Source organism: Chiloscyllium plagiosum, unplaced genomic scaffold, assembly GCF_037043375.1.
Source record: "Chiloscyllium plagiosum isolate Xiang-an unplaced genomic scaffold, Cpla_swu_hap1 HiC_scaffold_26, whole genome shotgun sequence".
NCBI classification, from domain to species: domain Eukaryota; kingdom Metazoa; phylum Chordata; class Chondrichthyes; order Orectolobiformes; family Hemiscylliidae; genus Chiloscyllium; species Chiloscyllium plagiosum.
Genome location: NW_028270164.1, coordinates 58,118,210 through 58,143,857, shown reverse-complemented (window position 1 = coordinate 58,143,857; position 25,648 = coordinate 58,118,210). Strand labels below are relative to the sequence as shown.

The 25,648-nt window shown below is 45.4% G+C and overlaps 1 protein-coding gene across 2 annotated transcripts in view; it reads left to right on the top strand.

Annotated features, from left to right (window-relative positions):
* LOC122562952 (myosin-binding protein H-like) overlaps positions 1–25,648 on the top strand; it is a 53,349-nt gene that overhangs the window by 13,741 nt on the left and 13,960 nt on the right. For both annotated transcript variants that reach the window (XM_087973775.1, XM_087973776.1), the window contains exons 5-9: positions 1,799–1,994; positions 8,089–8,228; positions 12,991–13,150; positions 14,960–15,096; positions 15,305–15,491. In XM_087973775.1, coding sequence (XP_087829901.1) covers positions 1,799–1,994; positions 8,089–8,228; positions 12,991–13,150; positions 14,960–15,096; positions 15,305–15,491 — 820 coding nt within the window. The remainder of the gene's footprint in view (positions 1–1,798; positions 1,995–8,088; positions 8,229–12,990; positions 13,151–14,959; positions 15,097–15,304; positions 15,492–25,648) is intronic.

Below are 25,648 nucleotides of genomic sequence, written 5' to 3'. Positions count from 1 at the left end.
AACCTTCCATTATTTCATCAAAAAAGTTCCATTAGATTAGTCAAGCATGATCATCTTTCACAGATTCATGTTGGCTCTTCTTAAATTCTAAAGCTCTCCTGAAGAAGGGCTTATGCCCGAAACGTCGATTCTCCTGTTCCTTGGATGCTGCCTGACCTGCTGCGCTTTTCCAGCAACACATTTTCAGCTCTTCTTAAATTAACCCAAACCTTTGAGTTCCTGATGATGAATTTTTTAATTGATTCTTTCTGAAATCTATTCGCCACATGGTGTTTAAAGTTTCCAGCCTGTTTATAGGAAAATCCTAGCTCCCTTTTTTGAGCCAGGGTATCAAATTGGCCTCTCCACTCTTCCTGCACCTCCCCGAGAAACCAGAGGATTACGGTCAGCCCTTCATTTACTTTCGCTTGAACTTCCCAGTAATCTTGCGATGCAAACCATCCAGTGCAGGATTAAGGAGTTAAGGCATACCCTGCCTTTCCACTATATCCTGCTTATCAATTTTCCCTCCATCCATTCTCTTTCTCTTTTCCTGTTTCTACTGATATTTTATTAGTTTCTTCTTCCTCCATAAACACTGACACAATGTACTCAGTAAATATTGTAAACATGCACTATCCCTCTAACCACAAACTACAACCTTTCAGGGAATCCCTACAGTGTGGATGGTTTGGAGATGTTGGTGTTGGACTCGGGTGAACAATGTTACAAGTCACACAACACCAGGTTATAGTCCAACAGGTTTATTTGGAAGCACTAGCTTTCAGAGTGCTGCTCCTTCACCAGGTGATAGTGGAATATAAGATCATAAGACACAGAATTTATAGCAAAAGTTTATGGTGAGATACAACTCAAATGATATATTGAAAAAGACTTGGATTGTTTGTTAAGTCTCATCTTTTAGAATGATTTGGAGATGCCGGTGTTGGACTGGGGTGTACAAAGTTTAAAATCCCACAACACCAGGTTATAGTCCAACAGGTTTGATTGGAAGCACTAGCTTTCAGAGCACCGCCCCTTCATCAGGTGATCACCGAAAGTTAGTGCTTCCAATTAAACCTGTTGGACTATAACCTTGTGTGTGATTTTTAATCTTTTAGAATGATCATGTTGGTTTCAGTTCTTTCATATGTAAATCACAGAATTTTTTAAAAGTTACATTTGCAAGTGAGCTTTAACAATAGGTGTTATGGCGGCTCAGATAATGCATCGAAGGTGTGAGGTGCCCTGTATGAGTCTGTCTGTGCCTCAATGTTCAAAATGATTCTATTTCTAAAAAAGGGATTTGCATGGATTCATGCGGTTTTTGAAGAAAATAAACTGTAATTCTGCAAGTACAAATTCACCCCACAAACCTGTGTGTCTGCACGTGGGTGTGTGTGTAAGGGGATGTGTGTGAGTGTAAAGGGATATAAGTCTGTGAGAAGGTGCATGTGAGTGTGGGAGGTGTATGTGTGAGTGTATGAGAGAGCGTCTGTGTGTGTATGTGCTTGCACGCGTGCCTGTGTCCGTGTCTCTCTCCAAGAAGCTGCCAAACTTGCTGAGTTTCTCCCGCATTCTGTGTGTTAGTTTTACCTGGTGTGTGTGTGCGTGCGTGTGTGTGTCCGGTCGGGCCCGGGACCCAGGCGGTGTACACCTCTGTACTCCTGGTCCTATCCCTGACCCTGTGGAGGGGGCCAGTGATTGTGACTCTTATAACACAACCCCCAGTATCACACCATGACCAACCTACGCACAGCATCTGCTGTTTCATTCACTTCCCTCCATTAAAAACACGTTTCTGCTCCCAAATCCTCAGGGCAATCTTCAACCTACAGTCACCTGGACAAAGGATGAACAGCCCATGGATCAGGCACATGTAAACATCAGGAATAGTCCCATGGATACTATCCTATTCATCAGGAAACTCGAAAGAAAGGATTCGGGCAAGTACAAGCTGGTGGCACAAATAAACACCCTGGTGGATGAAGTAGTCATTGACATCCAGGTTGTGGGTAAGCAAATATACAATACTTAGAACTATCATCTGAATTGAAATGCAATTGTTATAAGTGGATTCTGGCAGTGCACAGTAATATGATTGTGCCAGCTTCTCTCTGCGTCAGAAGCTTTGTGACTTCAAGTCTGAGTCCAGTAATCAGGCACAAAATTCAGGTTAACACTTCAGTGAAGTGGTGCAATGCAGTCCTGTCAGACATGCTATGTTTTGGATGAGATGTTACCTTGAGCCCTGTGTGCTTTGTGGTGAATGTCAAATTTAAATGAAAATCCACAGCACTTGTGCAAAGAGCAGCAGGAGCCATCTCGCTATGATATCCTAGTCAACATTTATCACTCATACTATTTATCTTTGCAATAAATGATCTGGTGACTATCTCCTTGTGGGATTTCTGGGCACAGACTGCCTGCTGTGTTTCCTTTACTCAACACCTCAAAATATTCTAGCGGCTTTCATTAAGTGATTTGTGATGTTTAGACTTTGAGAAATGCCCTTTCATATTGTTTTTCTGTAACTAACCATCCATTTCTGTTGGGCATGAGGAATAGTAGACCGACTGGACAGCCTGGGGTTGTTTTCCTCAGAGCAGAGGAGATTAAGAGGGGACGTGATTGAGATGGATAAAATTGAGGAGCATAGATAGGCGAGATAGGAAGAAACGTTTCCCTTTGATGGAGGGATCGATGACTGACTGGGGACATAGATTTAAGGTAAGGGGCAGAAGGATTAGGGGAGATGTGAGGAGGAACCATTTCATCTAGAGGGTGGTGGGAACCTGGAACTCACTGTCTGTCAGATTGGTAGAGGCAGAAACCCTCAGAACGTTTAAGAAGGATTTAGATGTGCACTTGTGATGCCAAGGCATACAAGGCAATGGGCCAAGTGTGGGGAAATGGGATTAACATAGATAGGTGCTTGTTTTGCCCACCATGAGATGAAGGGTCTTTTTGAGCTGGAGATCTCTATGCCTGTAATAGGACCAAGGTGCGATAAATGCATTAGAACAATAGAACAATACAGCACAGAACAGGCCCTTCGGCCCACAATGTTGTGCCGAACATTTGTCCGAGCTTAAGCACCTATCCATGTACCTATCCAATTGCCGCTTAAAGGTCACCAATGATGCTGACTCTGCCACTCCCACAGGCAGCGCATTCCATGCCCCCACCACTCTCTGGGTAAAGAACCTACCCCTGACATCCCCCCCATACCTTCCACCCTTCACCTTAAATTTATGTCCCCTTGTAACACTCTGTTGTACCCAGGGAAAAAGTCTCTGACTGTCTACTCTATCTATTCCTCTGATCATCTTATAAACCTCTATCAAGTCACCCCTCATCCTTCGCCGTTCCAATGAGAAAAGGCCTAGCACTCTCAACCTATCCTCGTACGACCTATTCTCCATTCCAGGCAACATCCTGGTAAATCTCCTCTGCACCCTCTCCAAAGCTTCCACATCTTTCCCAAAGTGAGGCGACCAGAACTGCACACGGTACTCCAAATGTGCCTAACCAAAGTCCTGTACAGCTGCAACATCACCTCATGACTCTTGAATTCAATCCCTCTGCTAATGAACGCTAATACACCATAGGTCTTCTGACAAGCTCTATCCTTGAGGAGAAAGTGAGGTCTGCAGATGCTGGAGATCAGAGCTGGAAATGTGTTGCTGGAAAAGCGCAGCAGGTCAGGCAGCATCCAGGGAACAGGAGAATCGACGTTTCGGGCATAAGCCCTTCTTCAGGAATGGGGAAAGTTTGTCCAGCAGGCTAAGATAAAAGGTAGGGAGGAGGGACTAGGGGGAGGGGCGTCGGAAATATGTGATAGGTGGAAAGAGGTCAAGGTGAGGGTGATAGGTCAGACTGGGGTGGGGGCGGAGAGGTCGGGAAGAAGATTGCAGGTTAGGAAGGCGGTGCTGAATTCGATGGATTTGACTGAGACAAGGTGGGGGGAGGGGAAATGAGGAAACTGGTGAAATCCGAGTTCATCACTTGTGGTTGGAGGGTTCCTAGGCGGAAGATGAGGCGTTCTTCCTCCAACCGTCGTTTTGTTGTGGTCACCGCCTTCCTAACCTGCAATCTTCTTCCCGAGCTCTCCGCCCCCACCCCAGTCTGACCTATCACCCTCACCTTGACCTCTTTCCACCTATCACATTTCCGACGCTCCTCCCCCTAGTCCCTCCTCCCTACTTTTTATCTTAGCCTGCTGGACAAACTTTCCCCATTCCTGAAGAAGGGCTTATGCCCGAAACGTCGATTCTCCTGTTCCCTGGATGCTGCCTGACCTGCTGCGCTTTTCCAGCATTTCCAGCTACAAGCTCTATCCACCTAGGTGGCAACTTTCAAAGAGCTATGAACATAGACCCCACGATCCCTCTGCTCCTCCACCTTACTAAGAACCCTACCGTTAATCCTGTATTCCGCATTCTTATTTGTCCTTCCAAAATGGACAACCTCACACTTGACAGGATTGAACTCCATCTGCCACTCCTCAGCCCAGCTCTGCATCATATCTAAGTCCCTTTGCAGCCGACAACAGCCCTCCTCACTATCCACAAACCCACTTATCTTCATATTGTCTGCAAATTTACTGACCCACCCATCAACTCCCTCTTCCCAGTCATTAATAAAAATTACATACAGCAGAGGAGCCAGAACTGATCCCTGCGGAACTCCACTTGTAACTGGGCTCCAGGCTGAATATTTACCATCTACCACCACTCTCTGACTTCGACCAGTTAGCTAGTTCTCTATCCAACTGGCCAAATTTCCCACTATCCCATGCCTCCTGACTTTCCGCATAAGCCTACCAAGGGGAACCTTATCAAATGCCTTACTAAAATCCATGTACATTACATCCACTGCTCTACCCTCATCCACATGCTTGGTCACCTCCTCAAAGAATTCAATAAGACTTGTAAGGCATGACCTACCCCTCACAAATCCGTGCTGCCTGTCCCTAATCAAGCAGTGTCTTTCCAGATACTCATAAATCCTATCCCTCAGTACCCTTTCCATTACTTTACCTACCACCGAAGGCCTGTAATTCCCGGGGTTATCCCTATTCCCTTTTTTGAACAGGGGCACAACATTCGCCACTCTGCAGTCCCCTGGTACCACCCCCGTTGACAGTGAAGACGAAAAGATCATTGCCAACGGCTCTGCAATTTCCTCTCTTGCTTCCCACATAATCCTAGGATATATCCCGTCAGGCCCGGGGGACTTGTCTATCCCCATGTTTTTCAAAATGCCCAACACATCTTCCTTCCTAACAAGTATCTCCTGTAGCTTACCAGTTCATTTCATACTCTCCTCTTCAACAATACGGTCCCTCTCGTTTGTAAATACTGAAGAAAAGTACTCATTCAAGACCTCTCCTATCTCTTCCGACTCAATACACAGTCTCCCACTACTGTCCTTGATCAGACCTACCCTCGTTCTCGTCATTCTCATGTTTCTCACATACACATAAAAGGCCTTGGGGTTATCCTTGATCCTACCCGCCAAAGATTTTTCATGCCCTCTCTTAGCTCTCCTAATCCCTTTCTTCAGGTCCCTTCTGGCTATCCTGTATCCCTCCAATGCTCTGTCTGAACCTTGTTTCCTCAACCTTATGTAAGCCTCCTTCTTCCTCTTTACAAGACATTCAACCTCCCTCGTCAACCAAGGTTCCCTCACACGACCATCTCTTGCCTGCCTGACAAATACATACATATCAAGGACACGTCGTATCTGTTCCTTGAAAAAGTTCCACATTTCCACGACATCCTTCCCTGACAGCCTATGTTCCCAACTTATGCTCCTCAGATCCTGTCTTACAGCATCGTAATTACCCTTCCCCCAATTGTAAAACCTACCCTGTTGCACGCACCTATCTCTCTCCATAACCAAGGTGAAAGTCACAGAATTGTGGTCACCATCACCAAAATGTTCACCCACTAACAAGCCCATCACTTGTCCTGGTTCGTTACCGAGTACCAAATCCAATATGGCCTCCCCTCTGGTCGGACAATCTACATACTGAGTTTGTAAAGCTTCCTGGACACACTGCACAAACACCGCCCCATCCAATCTACTTGATCTAAAGAGCTTCCAATCAATATTTGGGAAGTTGAAATCGCCCATGACTACTACCCTGTGGCTTCCGCACCTTTCCAAAATCTGTTTCCCAATCTGTTTCTCCACATCTCTGCTGCTATTGGGGGGCCTATAGTAAACACCCAACAAGGTGACTGCTCCTTTCCTATTTCTGACTTCAGCCCATACTACCTCCAAAGGCAGATCCCCCTCGAACTGCCTTTCTGCAGCCATTATACCATTTCTAATTAGCAACGCCACCCCCCTCCTTTTTTACCACCCTCCCTAATCTTACTGAAACATCTGTAACCAGGAACCTCCAACAACCATTCCTGTCCCTCTTCTATCCACGTTTCCGTGATGGCCACAACATCGTAGTCCCAAGTACCAATCCACGCCTTAAGTTCACCCACCTTATTTCTGATACTCCTTGCGTTGAAGTATACACACTTGAACCCATCTGTGTCCGCAAGTATTCCCTGTTAGTGCTACCTTCTCCACAGCCTCCCTACATTCTTGGACATCCTGACAAACAGCTAACCTACTTGCTGGACTACAAGTCCGGATCCCATCCCCCTGCCAAATTAGTTAAAACCCCCCCGAAGAGTGCTAGCAAACCTATCCCCCAGGATATTGGTGCCCCTCTGGTTCAGGTGCAACCCGTCCTGCTTGTACAGGTCCCACCTTCCCCAGAATGCAGTCGAATTGTCCAAATACCTGAAGCCCTCCCTCCTACACCATCCTTGCAGCCACGTGTTCAACTGCACTCTCTCCCTATTCCTTGCCTCACTGTCACGTGGCACCGGCAACAACCCAGAGATGACGACTCTGTCCGTCCTAGCTTTTAGCTTCCAGCCTAACTCCCTGAGCTCCTGAGTGACCTCCCCACCCCTCTTCCTACCTATGTCGTTGGTGCCAACGTGCACCATGACTTCTGGCTGCACACCCTCCCCCTTAAGGATTCTGAAGACACGGTCTGAGACGTCTCGGACCCTGGCACCTGGGAGGCAACAAACCATCTGAGAGTCTCGCCCATGTCCACAGAACCGCCTGTCCGTCCCTCTAACTAGAGAGTCTCCTATAACTAGCGCTCTCCTCCTCTCCCCCTTTCCCTTCTGAGTCTCAGAACCAGACCTCGCGCCAGAGACCCGGTCACTGCAGCTTACCCCTGCTAGGCCCCCCCCCCAACAGTATCCAAAGCGGTATAATTATTGTTGAGGGGAATGACCACAGGGGTCCCTGCACTGCCTGCTTCCTCCCCTTCCCACCTCTAACTGTTACCCAGCTACCTCTGTTCTCTGGCGTAACTATATCCCTGTAGCTTCCATCTATCACCCTCTCAGCCTCTTGAATAATTCTCAGTTCATCCAACTCCAGGTCCAGTTCCCTAACACGGTCTGTGAGGAGCTGGAGCTGGCTGCAATTCCTGCAGATGAAGTCAGCAGGAGCATCGGTGGTCACCCCTACCTCAAGCATCCTATTAGGATACAGAATATAAATGATCTAGCTCTGAGTTCCAATCCCTTTGCAGCAAAGAAAGAAAATGAGTTCTTAAAATTTGTAAAAGGTGATGCTCTGATAGGCTGAGATGGAGATGCCAGCCTAACCGATACTCTGGAAGATTTTTGAAGCTTCCCAGATCCAACATGTCAAACTTTACGTGGGGTTGAAGGGAAGAAATCATTGCAAGAGTGGTCAGAGGAACTGGCCTGCTCTCCCTATCATTGCCCACATACCCAGTAGGCAAGGACCTGAGTGCTTTGCCTTCTCTGACACGAGCTACCTGAAGCACAGCTTCCAGTGGCTAGACTGAAAGAGCAATGAATGGGATATCTTCCAGGATCCTCACCCTTAAAATCAGATGTTGGTATGAGAGCCAGGAAGAGGGGAAACTATGATGGGAAGAGGTTTCATCCCATAGTTTAGCTGCTCTACACTCAAAAGAGCCTGGCTATCACCTTGGAATCATGTGTTAAGGCACATCACTGATTTGGGTAACTGTGATTGACTTTGCAGAGAAACCTGGCCCTCCACGGAACTTGAAGATGGTGGACGTGTGGGGATTTAATGTGGCTTTGGAATGGCAGCCACCTTCTGAAAACGGAAATGCTGAGATCAAGGGCTACACTATTCAGAAAGCTGACAAGAAAACAGGGGTAACTGGAGCAACATCAATTTGATCCTTTATTAGGCAGTTGTCCTTTGCATTAATTGATCAAAGTGACAAGTTTCCCACAATGAGATAATATTTTCCATTCTAACAAAACCTCAACTTCAAACTTCTGGTGCTTGCCTGCCCTTTGCCTGAGATGGTCAATGGAATTAGTCCTCACCTGAAAAGGGACCTATTTCCAACTTCATTTTAAAACTGCTAGACTTTGTTTTTAAAGAATCCCAGGGCTTTTACCTGAACTCTCAATCTCTGCCCCTTTCATCTCTGTGCAGAGACCACCAATACATTGAGATCCCAAAGAAACCACGCAATGATGCCAATCCTGTCAGTGCCAGTCCTCTTCTACCCTGGTGCATCATCAGCTGATGGCACCATGGGGTGGGGAGTTGAAATTGACTCAACACTACACCAATTAGTGACCAGAATGGCAGTGACACCAGCCAGCTTAGTTTTGTAGACTATTGATCAAAGTGAAACTAATGAGAGTGTGTCAGTGGTGCTTATCTTCAGAGCTGGATGAAGATAGGCCAGACCCCCATTGTCTCGGTGACTCCCAAATTGTAGTAAGCTTCCATGTGGCCCTGAAGCTGGAGTGCTAAAGGACCAAATCTCATATCCCTCAAGTGCTGGAATCTGAGTACAGACCCATGTGAGGCCATGAACCAATCATAACTGGGGCTGGCTGAACAAAAAAAACCCATTCCATTAGTCACAAGCCCCTTCTCCAAACTCATCCACCCATGTGGTATCACTTACCCTCTTTCTTTCTCATCTCTATGACTATCTATTTATCTGTCTATGGCTCTATCTGGGCATTTGTCCCTGACTCCACAGTCTCTCAGCGTATTCAGCAGTCTATTATGGGACAACTTATCAAAGGTTTTGAAAATCTAGAGATACCACATTATTCCAATACAACTGTATTAAGCCACTACAGAAAACTGAATAATGAATAAACCTGCTTCGAGCCCCCGGCTGTAAAGGCATGTCCTGGCTAATCCTCCTCACTAATTGGGAGAGCTATCTCACAGACTAGTCAAGCAACAGTCATATTCACAAATCATACCTTACATATGCTGTCTCAGACACCACCATCACCATGCCTGAATATCTCCTGTCCCACTGGAAGGATGGACCCAGCAGAGTTAGCAGCACAGTGGCATACAATTGGGAGGGAGTTGTCCTGGGAGTCCTCAACTTTGACTATGGACCCCATGAAGTCTCATGGCAACAAGTCAAACATGGGGAAGGAAACCCTGTACTGATTACAGCATAGTTCTCCTTTGGTTGATGAATCAGTGCTCCTCCATGTTGAACACCATTTGGAAGCAGTACTGAAGGTACTAAGAGCAGTCTGAGTAGGGAACTTCAATGACCTTTGTCAGCAGTGACTCAGTTGCATCCTTTGTGACAGAACTCTAAAGGACATTGCTGCAAGAGGGAAAATCTAGTTGACCTCCTCCTCACCGATGTGCCTTCAGCAGATACATCTGTCCATGATGGTATTAGAGAGAGTGACCACTGCACAGTCCTTGTGGAGACATACAGCTGAGTTCACATTGAGGATACCTCCATCATGTTCCGTGGTACTGTCACCATGCTAAATGAGACAGACTTCAAACAGATCTAACAACTTGGGATGAGGCTTCAACAATGACAGAATCATCATTGTCACATCCTTGATCAAAGATTTGAAATAAGGATCAATACAGCAAAACGGGGAGATGGGGAAATAGACTCACTGTCCTGTAAAATATGGAATGCATTGATAGAAATTGACAGAAACAAATACTTGCTGCACCCCCCACCCCACAAGCTACAAAGTCATCCACACAAACTGCAATTTGTTTCCATTTATGTATCAACAAACTGCCAAGGACAATCCTAAAATGGGACAAGCTGTCAGATCATTTGAATTCTTTAAACCCATCTCTAGATTATACCCATATACAATCTCTTAACTTTTTAAATATACGATTTCTGTTATTACTGTAGGTGCCGGAGTACGGTGACATGAACACTTATCATTGTTTTTTTTTGTAAAAGTACAAGTGACAATAAATGATTATTTTATACTCCAACATAATCTGCAGTTTCATGGCCCAGCCTATTCCCCACTGTACCGTCACCATCAGCCCACGTCCAATGAAGAGAGTAGGAGGGCATGCCAGAAGTAACGCCAGGTATATTTAAAAATGAGGTATTACCCTTTTGAAACCAGAAAGAAAGGACAACTTGCTAAACTGTGTAAGCAGCAAATGATTGACAGAGCTAAATAATTCCATAGGCAAAAGTGAGGACTGCAGATGCTGGAGATCAGAGTCAAGATTAGAGTGTTGCTGGAAAAGCACAGCAGGTCAGGCAGCATCCAAGGAGCAGGATGAAGGGCTTTTCCCCAAAACATCAATTTTCCTTCTCCTCAGATGCTGCCTGACCTGCTGTGCTTTTCCAGCACTACCCTAATCTAGACTCTAAATGATTCCATGACTAACAGATCAGATCTAAGAAATTGACAGAAACAAATTACTGCAGATGCTGGAATCTGTGCTGAAAACAATAAATGCTGGAGACCACAGCGAGTCAGATAGCATCCATGGAGAGAGAACAAGCTAACATTTAGAGTCTAGATGATTCTTCATCAGAGCTAAAGTAAAGTGTGGAGGGGGCAGCATTTATGCTGTAGTTTTGGGGGCAGGTGGTGGGGGTAGTGGGTAAAGGGTGCTGGTGGAGAAAAGATGTTAGTAGTTTACATTAAGTGATTCCAGTCATTTAATGTAAACTACTAACATTTTTTCTCCACCCCTTCTGAACTATAGCATAAGTGCTGTCCCTCCACACTTCACCAGCTGGGATGCTGCCTGACCCACTGTGATCTCCAGTTTTTGTTGTTTTCGGATCAGATCGATGCTCTGTAGTCCTGGGGGATAATTAAACAACTCACTGGAGCAAGAGCCTCCACAAATATCCCCATGGTTAATGGTGGCTGGGAGGGGGGCCCAACACATCATTGTAAAAGACAAAGCTGAAACCACTGGATACTATAGAGGCTATGGAACCTGATCCTCTGACATGTTAGTACTGAAGACTTGTGCTTCAGAATTAGCCACACCCTGAGCTAAGTTTTTTCATAGAACTACAACATTGGCATCTACCCAACAATATGGAAAGTTGCCCAGGTATGTCCTGTACACAAAAAGTCTGAATAGCATTCAAGTCTTGCTGCATTTGATCATGGATTGCTTTAGTATTTGAGGATTAGTGAATGGTGCTGAACATTGTTCCCTGATGATTGCACACTGCCTCTTTTGATCTTATGATCAAGTGAAGGTCATTGATGAAGCAGCTGAAGGTGGTTAGGCCAAGGACACTACCCTGAGGAACTCCTGCAGAGATGTCCTGGATGACTGACCTCCAACAACTAGGCAAAAGTGAGGACTGCAGATGCTGGAAATCAGAGTCTAGACTAGAGTGGTGCTGGAAAAGCACAGCAGGTCAGGCAGCATTCGAGGACCGAAGGGCTTTTGCCTGAAACATCGATTTTCCTGCTCCTCGGATGCTGCCTGACCGGCTGAGCTTTTCCAGCACCACTCTAGACTCTGATCTCCAACAACCACAGCCACCTTCCTGTGAGCCAGGTATGACTTCAACCAGTGGAGTGTTTTTCCCCTAGTACCTACTGATTTCAGTTTTGCTAGGCTGCTTGTTGTCACACTAGATAGCTTTGATGTCAAGCGCTGTCATTCTCACCGCATCTTTGGAATTCACATCTCTTGTCCATGTTTGAACCAAGGCAGTATTGAGGTCAGGAGCAGAGTGACCCTGGTAGAAGCCAAACTGGGTGTTACTCAGCAGGTCATCATCATTTTACTGATGATTAAGAGTAGACTGATGGGGCAGTAATTAGCTGCGTTGGGTTTGCCTGCTTTTTATGTACAGGACATACCTGGGCATTTTTCCACATTGTTGAGTAGATGCCAGTGTTGGAGCTGTACAGGAACAGTTTGGCTCGGGGAATGGCAAGTTCTGGAGCACAAGCTAGAAAGTTGTCAGGGCCCGTTAGTCTTTGCAGTATCCAGTGCCACCAACTGTTTTTTGACATCATGCGAAGTGAATCAGATTGGCTGTTCAGTGCCTTTATTTTATGTTATTAAAACTGTTGAAAAAACTGCAGCATGTTGTTTGCTCTTTCCCTATAGCCATAAAAATATTTCAACTTCAAGTATTTATTCAATTTCCTGAAGAGAGTTCCTATTAGATCAATTCCTGCTGTCTTTTCTGATTGTGTGTTCCGGATGACAACTCTCTGTGAAAGAGTAAAACTAAAACTCCATCCTGTCACAGTGCCCGATCTGAAACCTTGACTCCCTTTCTTTTTCCACAGAGGCTGACAGACCTGCTGATTATTTCCACAATGCTCTATTTTTATTTCTTATTTTCAGCATTGCTTTCACTTTTTATGCTCGTGGTACCTCGTGCCATTATCTCCTCTGATCGCTAACACCTCTCTCAATGGTGATTTTTTTTTCCTCTATAGTCTGAAAACTCCTTAAGAATTTGAACACCTCCAAGGAAATTTGTCCTGAATGTTCTCTGCTCTGAGGAGAGCAGTTTATTTTCAGCCTGCCCACTTAGCCTGGCCAGTTATTGGTGTGTTCTCATATGTTGTAAGGTCTTTGGGAGACACAGGGCACAAAGTGTATGAACAGAGTCTCTGATGCACATATTCTGTTCTGTTTTTCCATCAGGAATGGTTCACTGTGATTGAGAAGTGCCGTTCCTGCTCCTACACTGTCTCCAACCTGGTGATGGGCAATTGCTACAACTTCCGGGTCTTCTCTGAGAACCTATGTGGACTGAGTGAGACAGCCGCGCAGTGCAAGGATACAGCCAACATCCCCAAAATAAGTGAGAGCTCACTCCCAGATAAACAACCAGTCAACCAGCCTCAGCCTCTGCAAGGAGTGTCTCTGACTCACTCCCAGTCAGAGGGGGAACAGAAAATTGCACTAAACTTTGCATCTGGTTTTGGTGGAGACGGGCCACTGGGTAGGGAACTGAGCTGATCTCAGGAGGTGGGTCGGTCAGTGAAAGCAGTGGGCCTCTGTGTTCACTGATGTTTTAGTTTTAGTATTTGGAGACCAGTGATCTGAGTAGGTAAAAGGAAGTGAGAAGCCCATTCTTGAGGGAACACCCTTTACTGAATGGCTTGTGAGATATTGGGATGTTGTGACGTCCACCACATAGCTCCTGCATCCACACACTTTCCGACTACCACTCCTTAGTCCTGCCTTCTCTGATCTCAGCTCTGGGACCCCTCCCCTACCCTTGAATCCTACACTGTGCAGCACCCTCCACGTACTAGGACCTGCTCTGTCCAACTCCTCCTTGCTTTTCAAGCCCCCGGCTGCTACACCATGCTCTCCACAACACTCCCCCAGCCCCATGCTGTTAGTCAGCCCACCCCATTTAGTCCCACACTGCAGAGCCTGACCACTGTTTGAAACCCTCTGACATTACCTGCCTCTCTCATAGTGACCACCTTCACTGGCACAACTTCCTAACCTGTCTAAAATCGGTTCTGTTTGTACATTCAGTGATGCCAGTGAGAAACCCAGACTTCTGAAAATCCTGCTTCCATCCCCTCCCTCTCGTATCCTCAACTCCATCTCTCGGGTGTCTCTTCAGATTGTGAAGCTCCCTCCCCTCAGGCTGCTGAGGAGAGCGACACCGTTTGTGAATCAGGGCCATCCCTCCAGCATTGATGAGCACACAGCGAGTGCAGCGTGAGAGGGAGTCCCAAAGAGGAAAGCGGATCACAGATCCTGGGCTGACTGATCACAGAATTAGGTTAACAGAATAAAATCCCCTACAGTATGGAAGCAGACCATTCAGCCCATCAAGTCCATACTAAGCCACCGAAGAGCATCCCACCCAGACCCACCCCCCCCCCCCCCCCCCCCCCCCAGCTGGGTTATCCCTCTAATGCTGGGTTATCCCTCTAACCCAGCATTTGCCATGGCTAATCCACTTAGTCTGCGCATCCCTGGACACTTGGGGCAATTTAGCATGGTCAACCCACCTAACCTGCACGTCTTTGGACTGTGGGTGGGAATCAGAGCACCCGGAGGAAACTCACACAGACATGGGGAGAACATGCAAACTTCGCACAGACAGTCGCCCACGGGTGGAATCGAACCCAAGTTCCTGGCGCTGTGAGGCAGCAGTGATAACTACTGAGCCACCGTGTCACCTTGATCAGTGATCCTGGGTGGATTACTAAGCCCTGCTTGTTCACTGATTGTGGGTTGATCAATCAGTGATATTGAGCTGATCACAGATCCTAGGTTGATTACTCCTCCTGGATTGGCTGTTATCACCATCCAGCCAACCTTCACCACCTGGCCCTCACAGTGGGTGTGAATAAACTCATCAAAGGTATGGACCTCTCTGTGAAGTCCAAGGTGTCTCGAATGCAGAAATGAATATTTTTACTGATTTAACAGACTGGAACCTGTCCTGCCCTAGCTCAGGGTTTGGTGAACACTGTACAATCCACCCACCACAAACTGAACATTATTTTGGAATAGGACTTCATCCATTCCTGGTCTGTACAATCCAGGACCAATCATTGCAGGGCCGGTAATTTATTATATGACTACTGAACAGAGTTCAACTCTATCAATAACTCACATTCATGACCACCTCTATTTACAGGTACCCCATATAATGCCCCTGTTTACCAAGAGAAAGATTTCACTGAAGCCCCGAAGTTTACACAGCCCCCAACAGACAAGACTGCAACTGTAGGATTCACCACCAAACTCTTCTGCAGTGTCCGAGGAAATCCCAAGGTAAGAAAAGACACAGGTACACTCTCATATGCCGAGTGTTGTAGTCTCATGGTCAGACACACACTTACACCCTGAGTATTACTTCCTGTGAAACTCCCCTGTAGTCTTTTCAGTCGTCCATATAACCCACAAACATCCATATCCTCAGACACGACTCCTAGAGTGATTGAATATGATAACAAAACTCCTTTATTATGATCTCTTAAAGCCCAGAATCAGTTGGCTGAAGAATCAGATGTTGATTGAGCATGACCCCAAATTCAGAACTCTGACCAACGAAGGGATCTGTACACTGGAGATCCGCAAGCCCAGCACCTTTGACAGAGGAGTCTACACATGTAGAGCAGTCAATGCACTGGGAGAAGCAGTAGCAGACTGCAAGCTCGATGTGAAAAGTAAGTTGGAATGAATTGGTATTTTGAAACCTCAGCATGTACCAAACCTTCAATATTTCAATTATTACGGTTGACCTACTTACACAGCAAGATCCAACAAACTGCAACCGGTAACTCGACAGTCTGTTTAGTAGTGCTAATTGAGTGAAGAATATTGGATCCTGAGGAGAACTTGTTTACTTTTCTCCAAAACAGTGCAATGAGATCTTTAATTCCACCTGAGTGGGCAGATTGGGCCTTATGCAAAACTCTCAGACTAAGGACAGACAGCATCCCCAACAGTGTAGCTCTCCCTCAGTACAGCATGGGGAATATAGACCTGGATAATGGATGAAAGACTTTGTATTGGGCTTGGTCTGAACTAAAAGAAAGAAAGAAAGAATTGTATTCACATTGCACTTTACAGCCAATGAATCATTGATGTATTATAGGAAACACAGTAGGCAAGTTGTACACAAGCATCAATGTGATTTTAAACTGATAATCTATTGATTGTGATCAATTGATAAGCATTGGTCAGGAAAATCATGAGGGGCATGGATAGGGTAAATAGACAAGATCTTTTCCCTCGGTTGGGGGAGTCCAGAACTAGTGAGCATAGTTTAAGGTGAGAAGGGAAAGATATAAAAGAGACCTAATGGGCAACCTTTTCATGCAAAGGGTGGTACGTCTATGGAATGAGCTGCCAGTGGAGGTACTGGAGCCTGGTACGACTACAATATTTAAAAGGCATCTGGATGGGTACATGGATAGGTATCTGCCAGCATTTGGTCTACATCCCTCTAAACCCTTCCTATTCATGTATACATCCAGATGCCTTTTAAATATTGTAATTGTACCAGCCTCCACTACTTCCTCTGGCAATTCACTCCATACACACACTACTCTCTGCGTGAAAAAGTTGCTTCTGAGATCCCTTTTAAATCTTACCCCTCTCACCTTAAACCTACACCCTCCCCTTGCACTCCCCTATCCTGGGGACCATAAGACCATAAGACATAGGAGTGGAAGTAAGGCCATTCGGCCCATCGAGTCCACTCCGCCTTTCAATCATGGCTGATGGGCATTTCAACTCCACTTACCCACGATTCTCCCCGCAGCCCTTAATTCCTTGTGACATCAAGAATTTATCAATCTCTGCCTTTAACAAAAGGTTGGCTCGAGGGATGACTTTCAACAGATCGCAGTGAGATAGCTGCTCTGCTACTTACGAAACCCTGAGACTGAATCAGGTCATCTACGAATGATTTAGCACCAGGTTCCCCATGAACATGAGATGCAAGTAAAGGAGAGAGGCGGCGCCCATACGGCCGCACTCCAGACCAGAATCGAATGGCAATACGCACCGACCGGAGTCGGTTATCCTAGGCCAACCAGTGATTCACGGCGCTAGGGTATCGTTACATTTAGGCAGGATTCTGACTTAGAGGCGTTCAGTCATAATCCCACAGATGGTAGCTTTGCACCATTGGCTCCTCAGCCAAGCACATACACCAAATGTCTGAATCTGCGCTTCCTCTCGTACTGAGCAGGATTACTATTGCAACAATACAACATCAGTAGGGTAAAACTAACCTGTCGCACGACGGGAAAGACCCCACCCGTGCACCTCATGACTTTATAGACTTCTGTGAGGTCACCCCTCAGCGTCCACCCTCCAGGGAAAATAGCCCCAATCTATTCAGCATCTCTGTATAGCTCAAACCTTCCAAACCTGGCAACATCCTTGTAAATCATTTCCAAACCCTTTCAAGTTTAACAACATCTTTCCTATAACAGGGAGACCAGAATTGAAAGCAGTATTCCAAAAGTGGCCTAACCAATGTCCTGCACAACCACAATATGACCTCCCAACTCCTTTGCCTCAAAAACACTGATCAATAAAGGCAAACATACAAACAAATAGCATATGGTTAGACTTAATAAACCCAGTCAGCTGTTCCCCTGCTGTGAGGAGCTCCAGATATTGAGTTTGTCCAAGGTCAGCTGTGAATTTTAATTTTTCTTTCCTTAATTTTGTTTATTTTTCTTAGACCAAACTCAGATGTCTAGAGATACTTGAAACTATATAGCAGAGGCAGTCAGCTGTGAAAGTTTGCTGCCCCTTTTTTCACCTCCCATGTGGTCCCTGTTCTCTCTCTCTTGTTTTATTGTACCATTGTTTTGATTTTATTCCCCCAAAGATCCAAAACAATGCAACAGCTTGTAAAACAATAATTATTGCTCCGAGGAATCGAGGACATCAGCTCCAAAACTGAAAAAAAACCTCAGGAATAAAGGAGCAGCTCTTCCAGCCACAACTTTCTCCCTTCCTCCATCTTGGATTACCCAGAATCCATTCTTCCTTTCTCCAGGTTCTTTTCACTTCTTTGCAGGAAACATAGGACCATTAGGGCACTGACTGCAAAGTCTCTTAGCTACTGGTTAAAGCCAACAGCTGAGAGCAACTGGTGAGAGAAATTCAACGACTTTCTTTAGGGTTATTACATTTTTACTGCAGAAAGACTTCTCATAGTTCCTAGGTGCTGCAGTGTGTTGTGCCTCATTTAAATAATGTTTTGTGGGTGTTGGAATGATTGCTCCTGTAGTTGAGTATCTGGTCAGTGTGTGTGACTTTCCTGTAGACACAGCTTTACATTGGCTTTTTGTTCCACTGTGACATCTAGGAAGGGGAGTTTGTTGTTGTTCTCTTACCTCGGGAGTTTAGCCTTTTTCCTTTTCTCAGCGGCAGACGCAGTGGGAGGAGTGACAGCGAGGACTAGAGGCCCGACGGGAGGGTAGGAGTACAGTTTAAAAACTTACTCGTATATAGGCAGAGCGCTCGCTGAGCAGGAGCGGACATGGGACTGCTGGGTAAGTGAGGCTTTACATTTGGGAATGGCGGTTAGGGCAATCGAATGTTCCTCCTGCAGTGTCCCTGCTGACTGCATCAGCGGGAAGTGCACCCAACTCCAGCTCCTTGGAAGCCACGTTAGGGAACTGGAGCTGGATGAACTTCGGATCATTTGGGAGGCGGAGGTTATTGAGAGAGTTACAGGGAGGTAGTCACATCTTAGGTACAAGAAGAAGGTAGATGGGTTACTGTCAGGGGACAGAAAGGGAACTGGCAGGCAATGCAGGGATTCCCCGTGGCCATTCCCCTAAATAACAAGTATACCATTTTGAATATTGTTGGGGGGAATGACTTACCGGGGTAGACAATGGGGCTCAGGTCTCTGGTACAGAGTCTATCCCTGTTGCTCAGAAGGGAAGGGGGAAGAGGAGCAGAGCAGTAGTCATTGGGGACTCCATAGTTAGGGGGACAGATAGGAGGTTCTGTGGGGATGAGAGAGACTCGCGGTTGGTGTGTTTCCACCCAGGTGTCAAGGTTCGTGAAGCCCCTGATCATGTTTTCGGGATCCTTGAGGGGGAGGGGGAGCAGCCCCAAATCATGGTCCACATAGGCACCAACAATGTAGATAGGAAAAGGAATGGGGATTTCAGGCAGAAATTCAGGGAGCCAGGGTGGAAGCATAAAGCTAGAACAAACAGAGTTGTTATCTCCGGTTTGTTACCTGTGCCACGTGCTAGTGAGGTGAGGCGAGAGATAGGAGTTGAACACATGGCTACGGGGATGGTGCAGGAGGAAGGGTTCTGGATTCCTAGATAATTGGGGCTGTTTCTGGGGTAGGTGGGACCTCTACAAACAGGATGGTCTACACCTGAACCAGGGTGGCATGGTGGTTCAGTGGTTAGCACTGCTGCCTCAGCGCCAGGGACTGGGCAACTGTCTGTGTGGAGTTTGCATATCTCCTTATGTCTGCGTGGGTTTCCTCCGGGTGCTTAGGTTTCTTACCACAGTCACAAAATGTGCAGGTTAGGTGAATTGGCCATGCTAAATTGCCCAAAGGAAATGTAGGTTTGGAGTATTAGTCGGGGTAAATGTAGGGTAGGGGAATGAGTCTGGGTGGGTTAGTTTTCAGAGGGTTGGTGTAGACTTATTGGGCCAAAAGGTCTGTTTACACACTGTAGGAATTCTAATATCTTGGGGGGAAATTTACTCATGCTCTTCGGGAGGGTTTAACCAAATTTAGCAGGGGAATGGGAACCTAAATTGTAGTTCGGGTATAGAGCACATTGAGAGTAGGGAGGTCCGAAATAAGATTTCATGGTTGCAAGAAGGCACCGGCAAGCAAAAAGTTGGTTTGAACTGTGTCTATTTCAATGCCAGGAGCATCTGGAATAAGGTGGGTGAACCTGCAGCATGGGTCGGTACCTGGGATTTCAATGTTGTGGGTAGAGCAGGGACAAGAATGGTTGTTGCGGGTTCAGGGATTTAGATGTTTCAGTAAGAACAGAGAAGATGATAAACGAGTTGGGGGTGTGGCACTGTTAGTCAGGGACAGTATTACAGCTTCAGAAAGGGCATTTCAGAATTTGCCAATTGAGGTAGTATGGGCTGAGATTAGAAAGAGGAAGGGAGAGGTCACCCTGTTGAGAGCTTTCCACAGGACTCTGAATAGTTCCAGAGATTTAGAGGAAAGGATAGGAAAGATGATTCTCAATAGGAGAGAGAGTGACAGGGTAGTTGTTATGGGGGACTTCAAATTGCCAAATATTGACTGGGAATACTATAGTTCAAGCACTTCAGATGGGTCAGTTTTTGTCCAATGTGTGCAGGAGGGTTTTCCGACACAGTATGTAGACAGGCCAACAAGGCAACATTAGATTTGGTACTGGGGAATGATCCTGACCAGGTGTTAGATTTGGAGGTAGGTGAGCACTTTGGTAATAGTGACCACAATTCGGTTATGTTTACTTTAGCAATTGAAAGGAAACGTTATACACTGGAGGGCAAGAGCTACAGCTGGGGGAAAGGCAATTAGAATGCGATTAGACAATGTTTAGGATGCATAGGATGGGTAAGGAAACTGCAGGGCATGGGCACAATGGAAATGTAGAGCTTATTCAAGGAACAGTTACTGTGTGACCCTGATAAGGATGCACCTGTCAGGCAGGGAAGAATTTGTCAAGCGCAGAAGCCGTGGTTTACTAAGGAAGTTGAATATCTTGTCAAGAGGAAGAAGAAGGCTTATGTTAGGATGAGATGTGAATGTTCAGTTAGGATGATTGAGTTACAAGTTAGCCAAGAAAGACCTAAAGAGAGAGCTAAGATGAGCGAGGAGGGGACATAAGAAGTTGTTGGCATATAGGACCAGGGAAAACCCTAAAGCTTTCTATAGGTATATACGGGATAAAAGAATGAGTACAGGAAGATTAGAGCTAATCAAGGACAGTAGTGGGAAGATATGTGTGGAGTCAGAGGAAATAGGGGAATGCTAAATGAATATTTTTCATCAGTATTCACACTGGAAAACGACAGTGTTGTCGAGGAGAATACTGAGATACAGGCTACTAGACTAGATGGGATTAAGGTTCACAAGGAGAAGGTGTTAGAAATCCTGGCAAGTGTGAAAATAGATAAATCCTCTGGGACGGATGGGATTTATCCGAGGATTCTCTGGGAAGCCAGGGAGGAGATTGCCAAGCCTCTGGCATTGTTCTTTATGTTGTCATTATCGACAGGAATAATACCAGAAGACTGGAGAAGAGCAAATGTTGTTCCCTTGTTCAAGAAGGGGAGTAGAGGTAATTATAGACCAGTGAGCCTTACTTCGGTTGTGGGTAAAGTGTTGGAAAAGGCTATAAGAGATAAGATTTCTAATCAACTCAATAGGAATAAGTTGGTTAGGGATAGTCAACGTGGTTTTGTGAAGAGTAGGTCGTGCCTCACAAATCTTATTGAGTTCTTTGAGAAGGTGATCAAACCGGTGAATGAGGGTAAAGCCGTTGATGTGGTGTATATGGATTTCAGTAAGGAGTTTGATTAGGTTCCCAACGGTAGGCTACTGCACAAAATACGGAGGCATGGGATTGAGGGCAATTTAGCGGTTTGGATCAGAAATTGGCTGGTTGAAAGAAGACAGAGGGTGGTGGTTGATGGGAAATATTCATTCTGGAGTTCAGTTATTAGTGGTGCACCGCAAGAATCTGTTTTAGGTCCACTGCTGTTCGCCATTTTCATAAACGACCTGGATGAGGGCGTAGGAGGATGGGTTAGTAAATTTGTGGACGACACTAAGGTGGGTACAGTTGTGGATAGTGCCAAAGGATGTTGTAGGTTACAGAGGGTCATAGGGAAGCTGCAGAGCTGGGCTGAAAGGTGGCAAATGGAGTTTAATGCAGAAAAGTGTGAGGTGATTCACTTTGGAAGGAGTAACCCTATTTTTATATTCAATCCTCAACATAATAAAGAACAGCAATCTATTAGATTTCAAAATTACTGTTTGTGGAGAAGATTTGTAGCTCAGGTTGTGGATCAGGTTGTAAGTTTGCTCACTGAGCTGGTAGATTTGTTCTCAGATGTTTCGTCACCATGCTGGGTAACATCAGTGAGCCTCCGGTGAAGCGCTGGTGTTCTGTCCCACTTGCTATTTACATGCCTTGGTCTGTTGTGGTGGGTGAATGGTAGGATTCTTCATAGTATAGATGAGCAGAGAGATTTTGGTGTCCATGTACATAGATCCCTCAAAGTTGCCACCCAGGTTGACAGGGTTGTTAAGAAGGCATATGGTGTGTTAGCTTTTATTGGTAGAGGGATCGAGTTTTGGAACCATGAGGTCCTTCTGCAGCTGTACAAAACTCTGGTGTGGCCGCACTTGGAGTATTGTGTGCAATTCTGGTCAATGCATTAAAGGAGGCTTTGGATAGGGTTCAGAGGAAATTTACTAGGTTGTTGCCTGGTATGGAGGCAAGTTCTTACGAGGAAAAGTTAAGGGACTTGAGGCTGTTTTCATCAGAGAGAAGAAGGTTGAGAGGTGAGTTAATTGAGACATACAAGATAATCAGACGGTGGACAGTGAGATCCTTTTTCCTAGGATTCTGATGGCTAGTATAAGGGGGAATAGCTTCGAATTGAGGGGTGATAGATATAGGACAGATATCAGAGGTAGTTTCTTTACTCAGAGAATGGTAGGGGTATGGAACGCCCTGCCTGCAACAGTAGTAGACTCACCAACTTTAAAGGCATTTAAATGGTCATTGGATAGACAAATGGACGAGAATAGAATAGTGTAGGTTAGCCAGGCTTCAGATTGGTTTCACAGGTCGGTGCAACATCAAGGGCCGAAGGGCCAGTACTGCGCTGGAATTTTCTATGTTCTATGTTCTTCCTCTTTGGTGAACTCTATGCCAGTAAGGTTGTTGTTTATGTGTTTGTGGGTTTTTTCTAATTTGTTGCATTTCATGATGACAAAGGTGTCATCCACATAGCAGATCCAAAGCTTGGGTTGCATCGTGGGAAGGGCTGTTTGTTCTAACCTCTGTATAACTGCTGCTGCATACATACAGATGAAGAGGGACACCAGTTCAACTGGGACAATACATCCACTCTGGGACAGGTTAAACAAAGACACGCATGGGAATTCCTAGAGGCCTGGCATTGAAATTGGAATTCCATTAACCAACATATCGATTTGGACCCCATTTACCAACCTCTCTGAAACAGAACAGGAAATGGTAGCACCTGCCACAACAGACCAAGGCACGTAAATAGCAAGTGGGACAGAACACCAGCACTTCATCAGAGGCTCACTGATGATATTACCCAGCATGGTGACGAAACATCTGAGAACAAATCTACCAGCTCAGCGAGCAAACTTACAACATGATCCACAACCTGAGCTACAAATCTTCTCCACAAACAGTAATTTTTAAATCTAATAGATTGCTGTTCTTTATTATGTTGAGGATTGAATATAAAAATAGGGTGGAGTTATGTTTCAGTTATACAGGGCATTGATGCCACTACGTCTGCTGTACTGTATAGAGAATTAGTCACCTTTTTTAAAGAAGGCTGTAAATGCATTGGAAGGACTTCAAACTGATACCTGGAATGGGCAAGTTATCTTATGCAGAAGAATTGAACATGTTAGGCTTGTATCCACTGTAGTTTAGACCTGTAAGAAGTGATTTTGTTAATACATGCAAGATCTCAAGGGTAGATGTGGAGTTGTTTCCATTTGTGGGAGAATTCAGAACCCAGTGGACACTTTAAAATTAGGGTCGTCCATTTAAAGAGATAATAAGGAATGTTCTCACTCAAAGGCTAGTGAGAATTTGGAAAACTTCCTGAAAAGGTGATGGTAGCAGAAGTTTGACTGTATTTAAGGCAGAAGTAAATAGATTCTTTATAGGAGAATGAAAGATTCCAGAGTCAGCAACAATGTGGACTCATCAGATTAATTATGATCTTGTGACTCTGAGGTTAATTTTGACTGTGGACAAAATATCAGGCAGTGGACAATGTTGAACCTGCTGCTGATATTTTGATGCATCTCATACATGACCAATGCCAGTTTGCTGTTGGAGGTAACTGTTCCATTGGTAATACCCCTGTTGTGTTATGTGAGCCTACATTACAGCTCCTCTCCTGTGAGAGTGAGTCAAAGCCCAGGCGCTTCTCAATCAGTTATTCTCTGATGGGCTTCCACCTATTCATTCCCACACATTTAAATTGTGCTGTTTCTATCTCTTCCCCACACTCTCGTGGACTTTGCAGTTGGCAGAAATGTGGGGTTGTCACAGCATTCTGAGCATCACATCCTATAGTAGCTTTTCAGCAGCTTAGATCGAGAGTGTGGTGGGTAATGGAATGGAATTTCCCCTCTGCACTATCACCATAGCTGTGACCGCCTTATACCTACTGTTGGTATAGGACACATGCCAGTGCCATCTAGAAACAATAGAAAAGAAAGTGGAAATGCAAATCCTCAGTGCTTGAAGAGAATTCAATATGGACAGCAGCCTGAAGTTGTTTTCTATCTTTCAAAAATCCAACTGGTGGCTTGTCCCAGATCCCTCAACCTTCATATTCACTTTCCATCCTTCCTACATTGATGTCTTAGCTTGACCTCTCCTTGCTACATCTTATAATTCTCACACACCTTTTCCCCTCAACAATGCTTTGTGAACTCCATGACGGTCAAATTCTTTCAAACTTGAACTCTAGGTCGTGCTGCTAATTTTTCTTTCGCTGCTGGACATGATACAAAACAAAGGTTGCTGTACTCAGGGGCAGATCCTTTAAGTTCTATCATTTGCTTCTGCTAACCTACAGCTGTTCGTTCTCCCTTCTCTCCATAGTTTGTGTCTCTTCAGTCTCTCTCTGTCTTGATCGTCTTATTGATGGAGTTCAGTATATTAGGAGTGTTGAAGGCGATTATTGATTATAAGCGTAGCCAATGCAGGGGTAATAGATGAATGGAGCTTGGTGCATGTAAGACTTTTGGACCATCTTGTGCTTACAAAGAGTGCAGTGTGGGGCATTGGCCAGGAGTGTGTTGTCAGAGACCTGATAGGTGTCAGATTGAGGGGCATAGACAATGTGGATAGGAGGACATATTAGCATTTAGTAGAAGAGTCAATAATCAGAGGAATTGATTTTCAGGTAAGACTTGAGAGGGGAGTTGAGAAATGTTTTTGTTTGGAGGGGAATGGCAATCTGGAACTCACTGCCTGAAAGGATGGTAACATTTAATCAATACTTAGACATTGTCTTTCCAGCTATTGAGAGAAAGTGAGGACCCGCAGATGCTGAAGAGTCAGGGTCAGAAAGTGTAGCGCTGGAGAAGCACAGCATGTCAGGCAGCATCCAAGGAGCAGCAGAGTTGACATTTAGGGCGTAAGCCCTTTATCAGAAATGTTCATGATGAAGGGCTATTGCCCGAAACGTTGACTCTCCTATTCCTCAGAAACTACCTGACATGCTGTGCTTTTCCAGTACCACAATTTTTGACTCTTTCCAGCTACTAACCAAGAATTGAAAAATGGGATGAGTGTAGTCAGATTTTTGACCGGCCTCCGCTGCAATGTAAACATTAATGAGCAGAAGGGGCAGGGCCAAAACTGCAAAGATAGAAAAAGTGGGCTTGAGAAAAATAGAGGCTCATTGGCTCAACTCAAGTTATGACTGCAAATAGATCTTCAAACAAATGCTGAGTGGAAGTCCATGCTGAGAGAACAACAGGATAAATCAGGATTATTTGGTATTGGGGCAGCTAGATACATCACACACTAGATACATTACATCACACATGTTATCACAATCTTCCCAACAT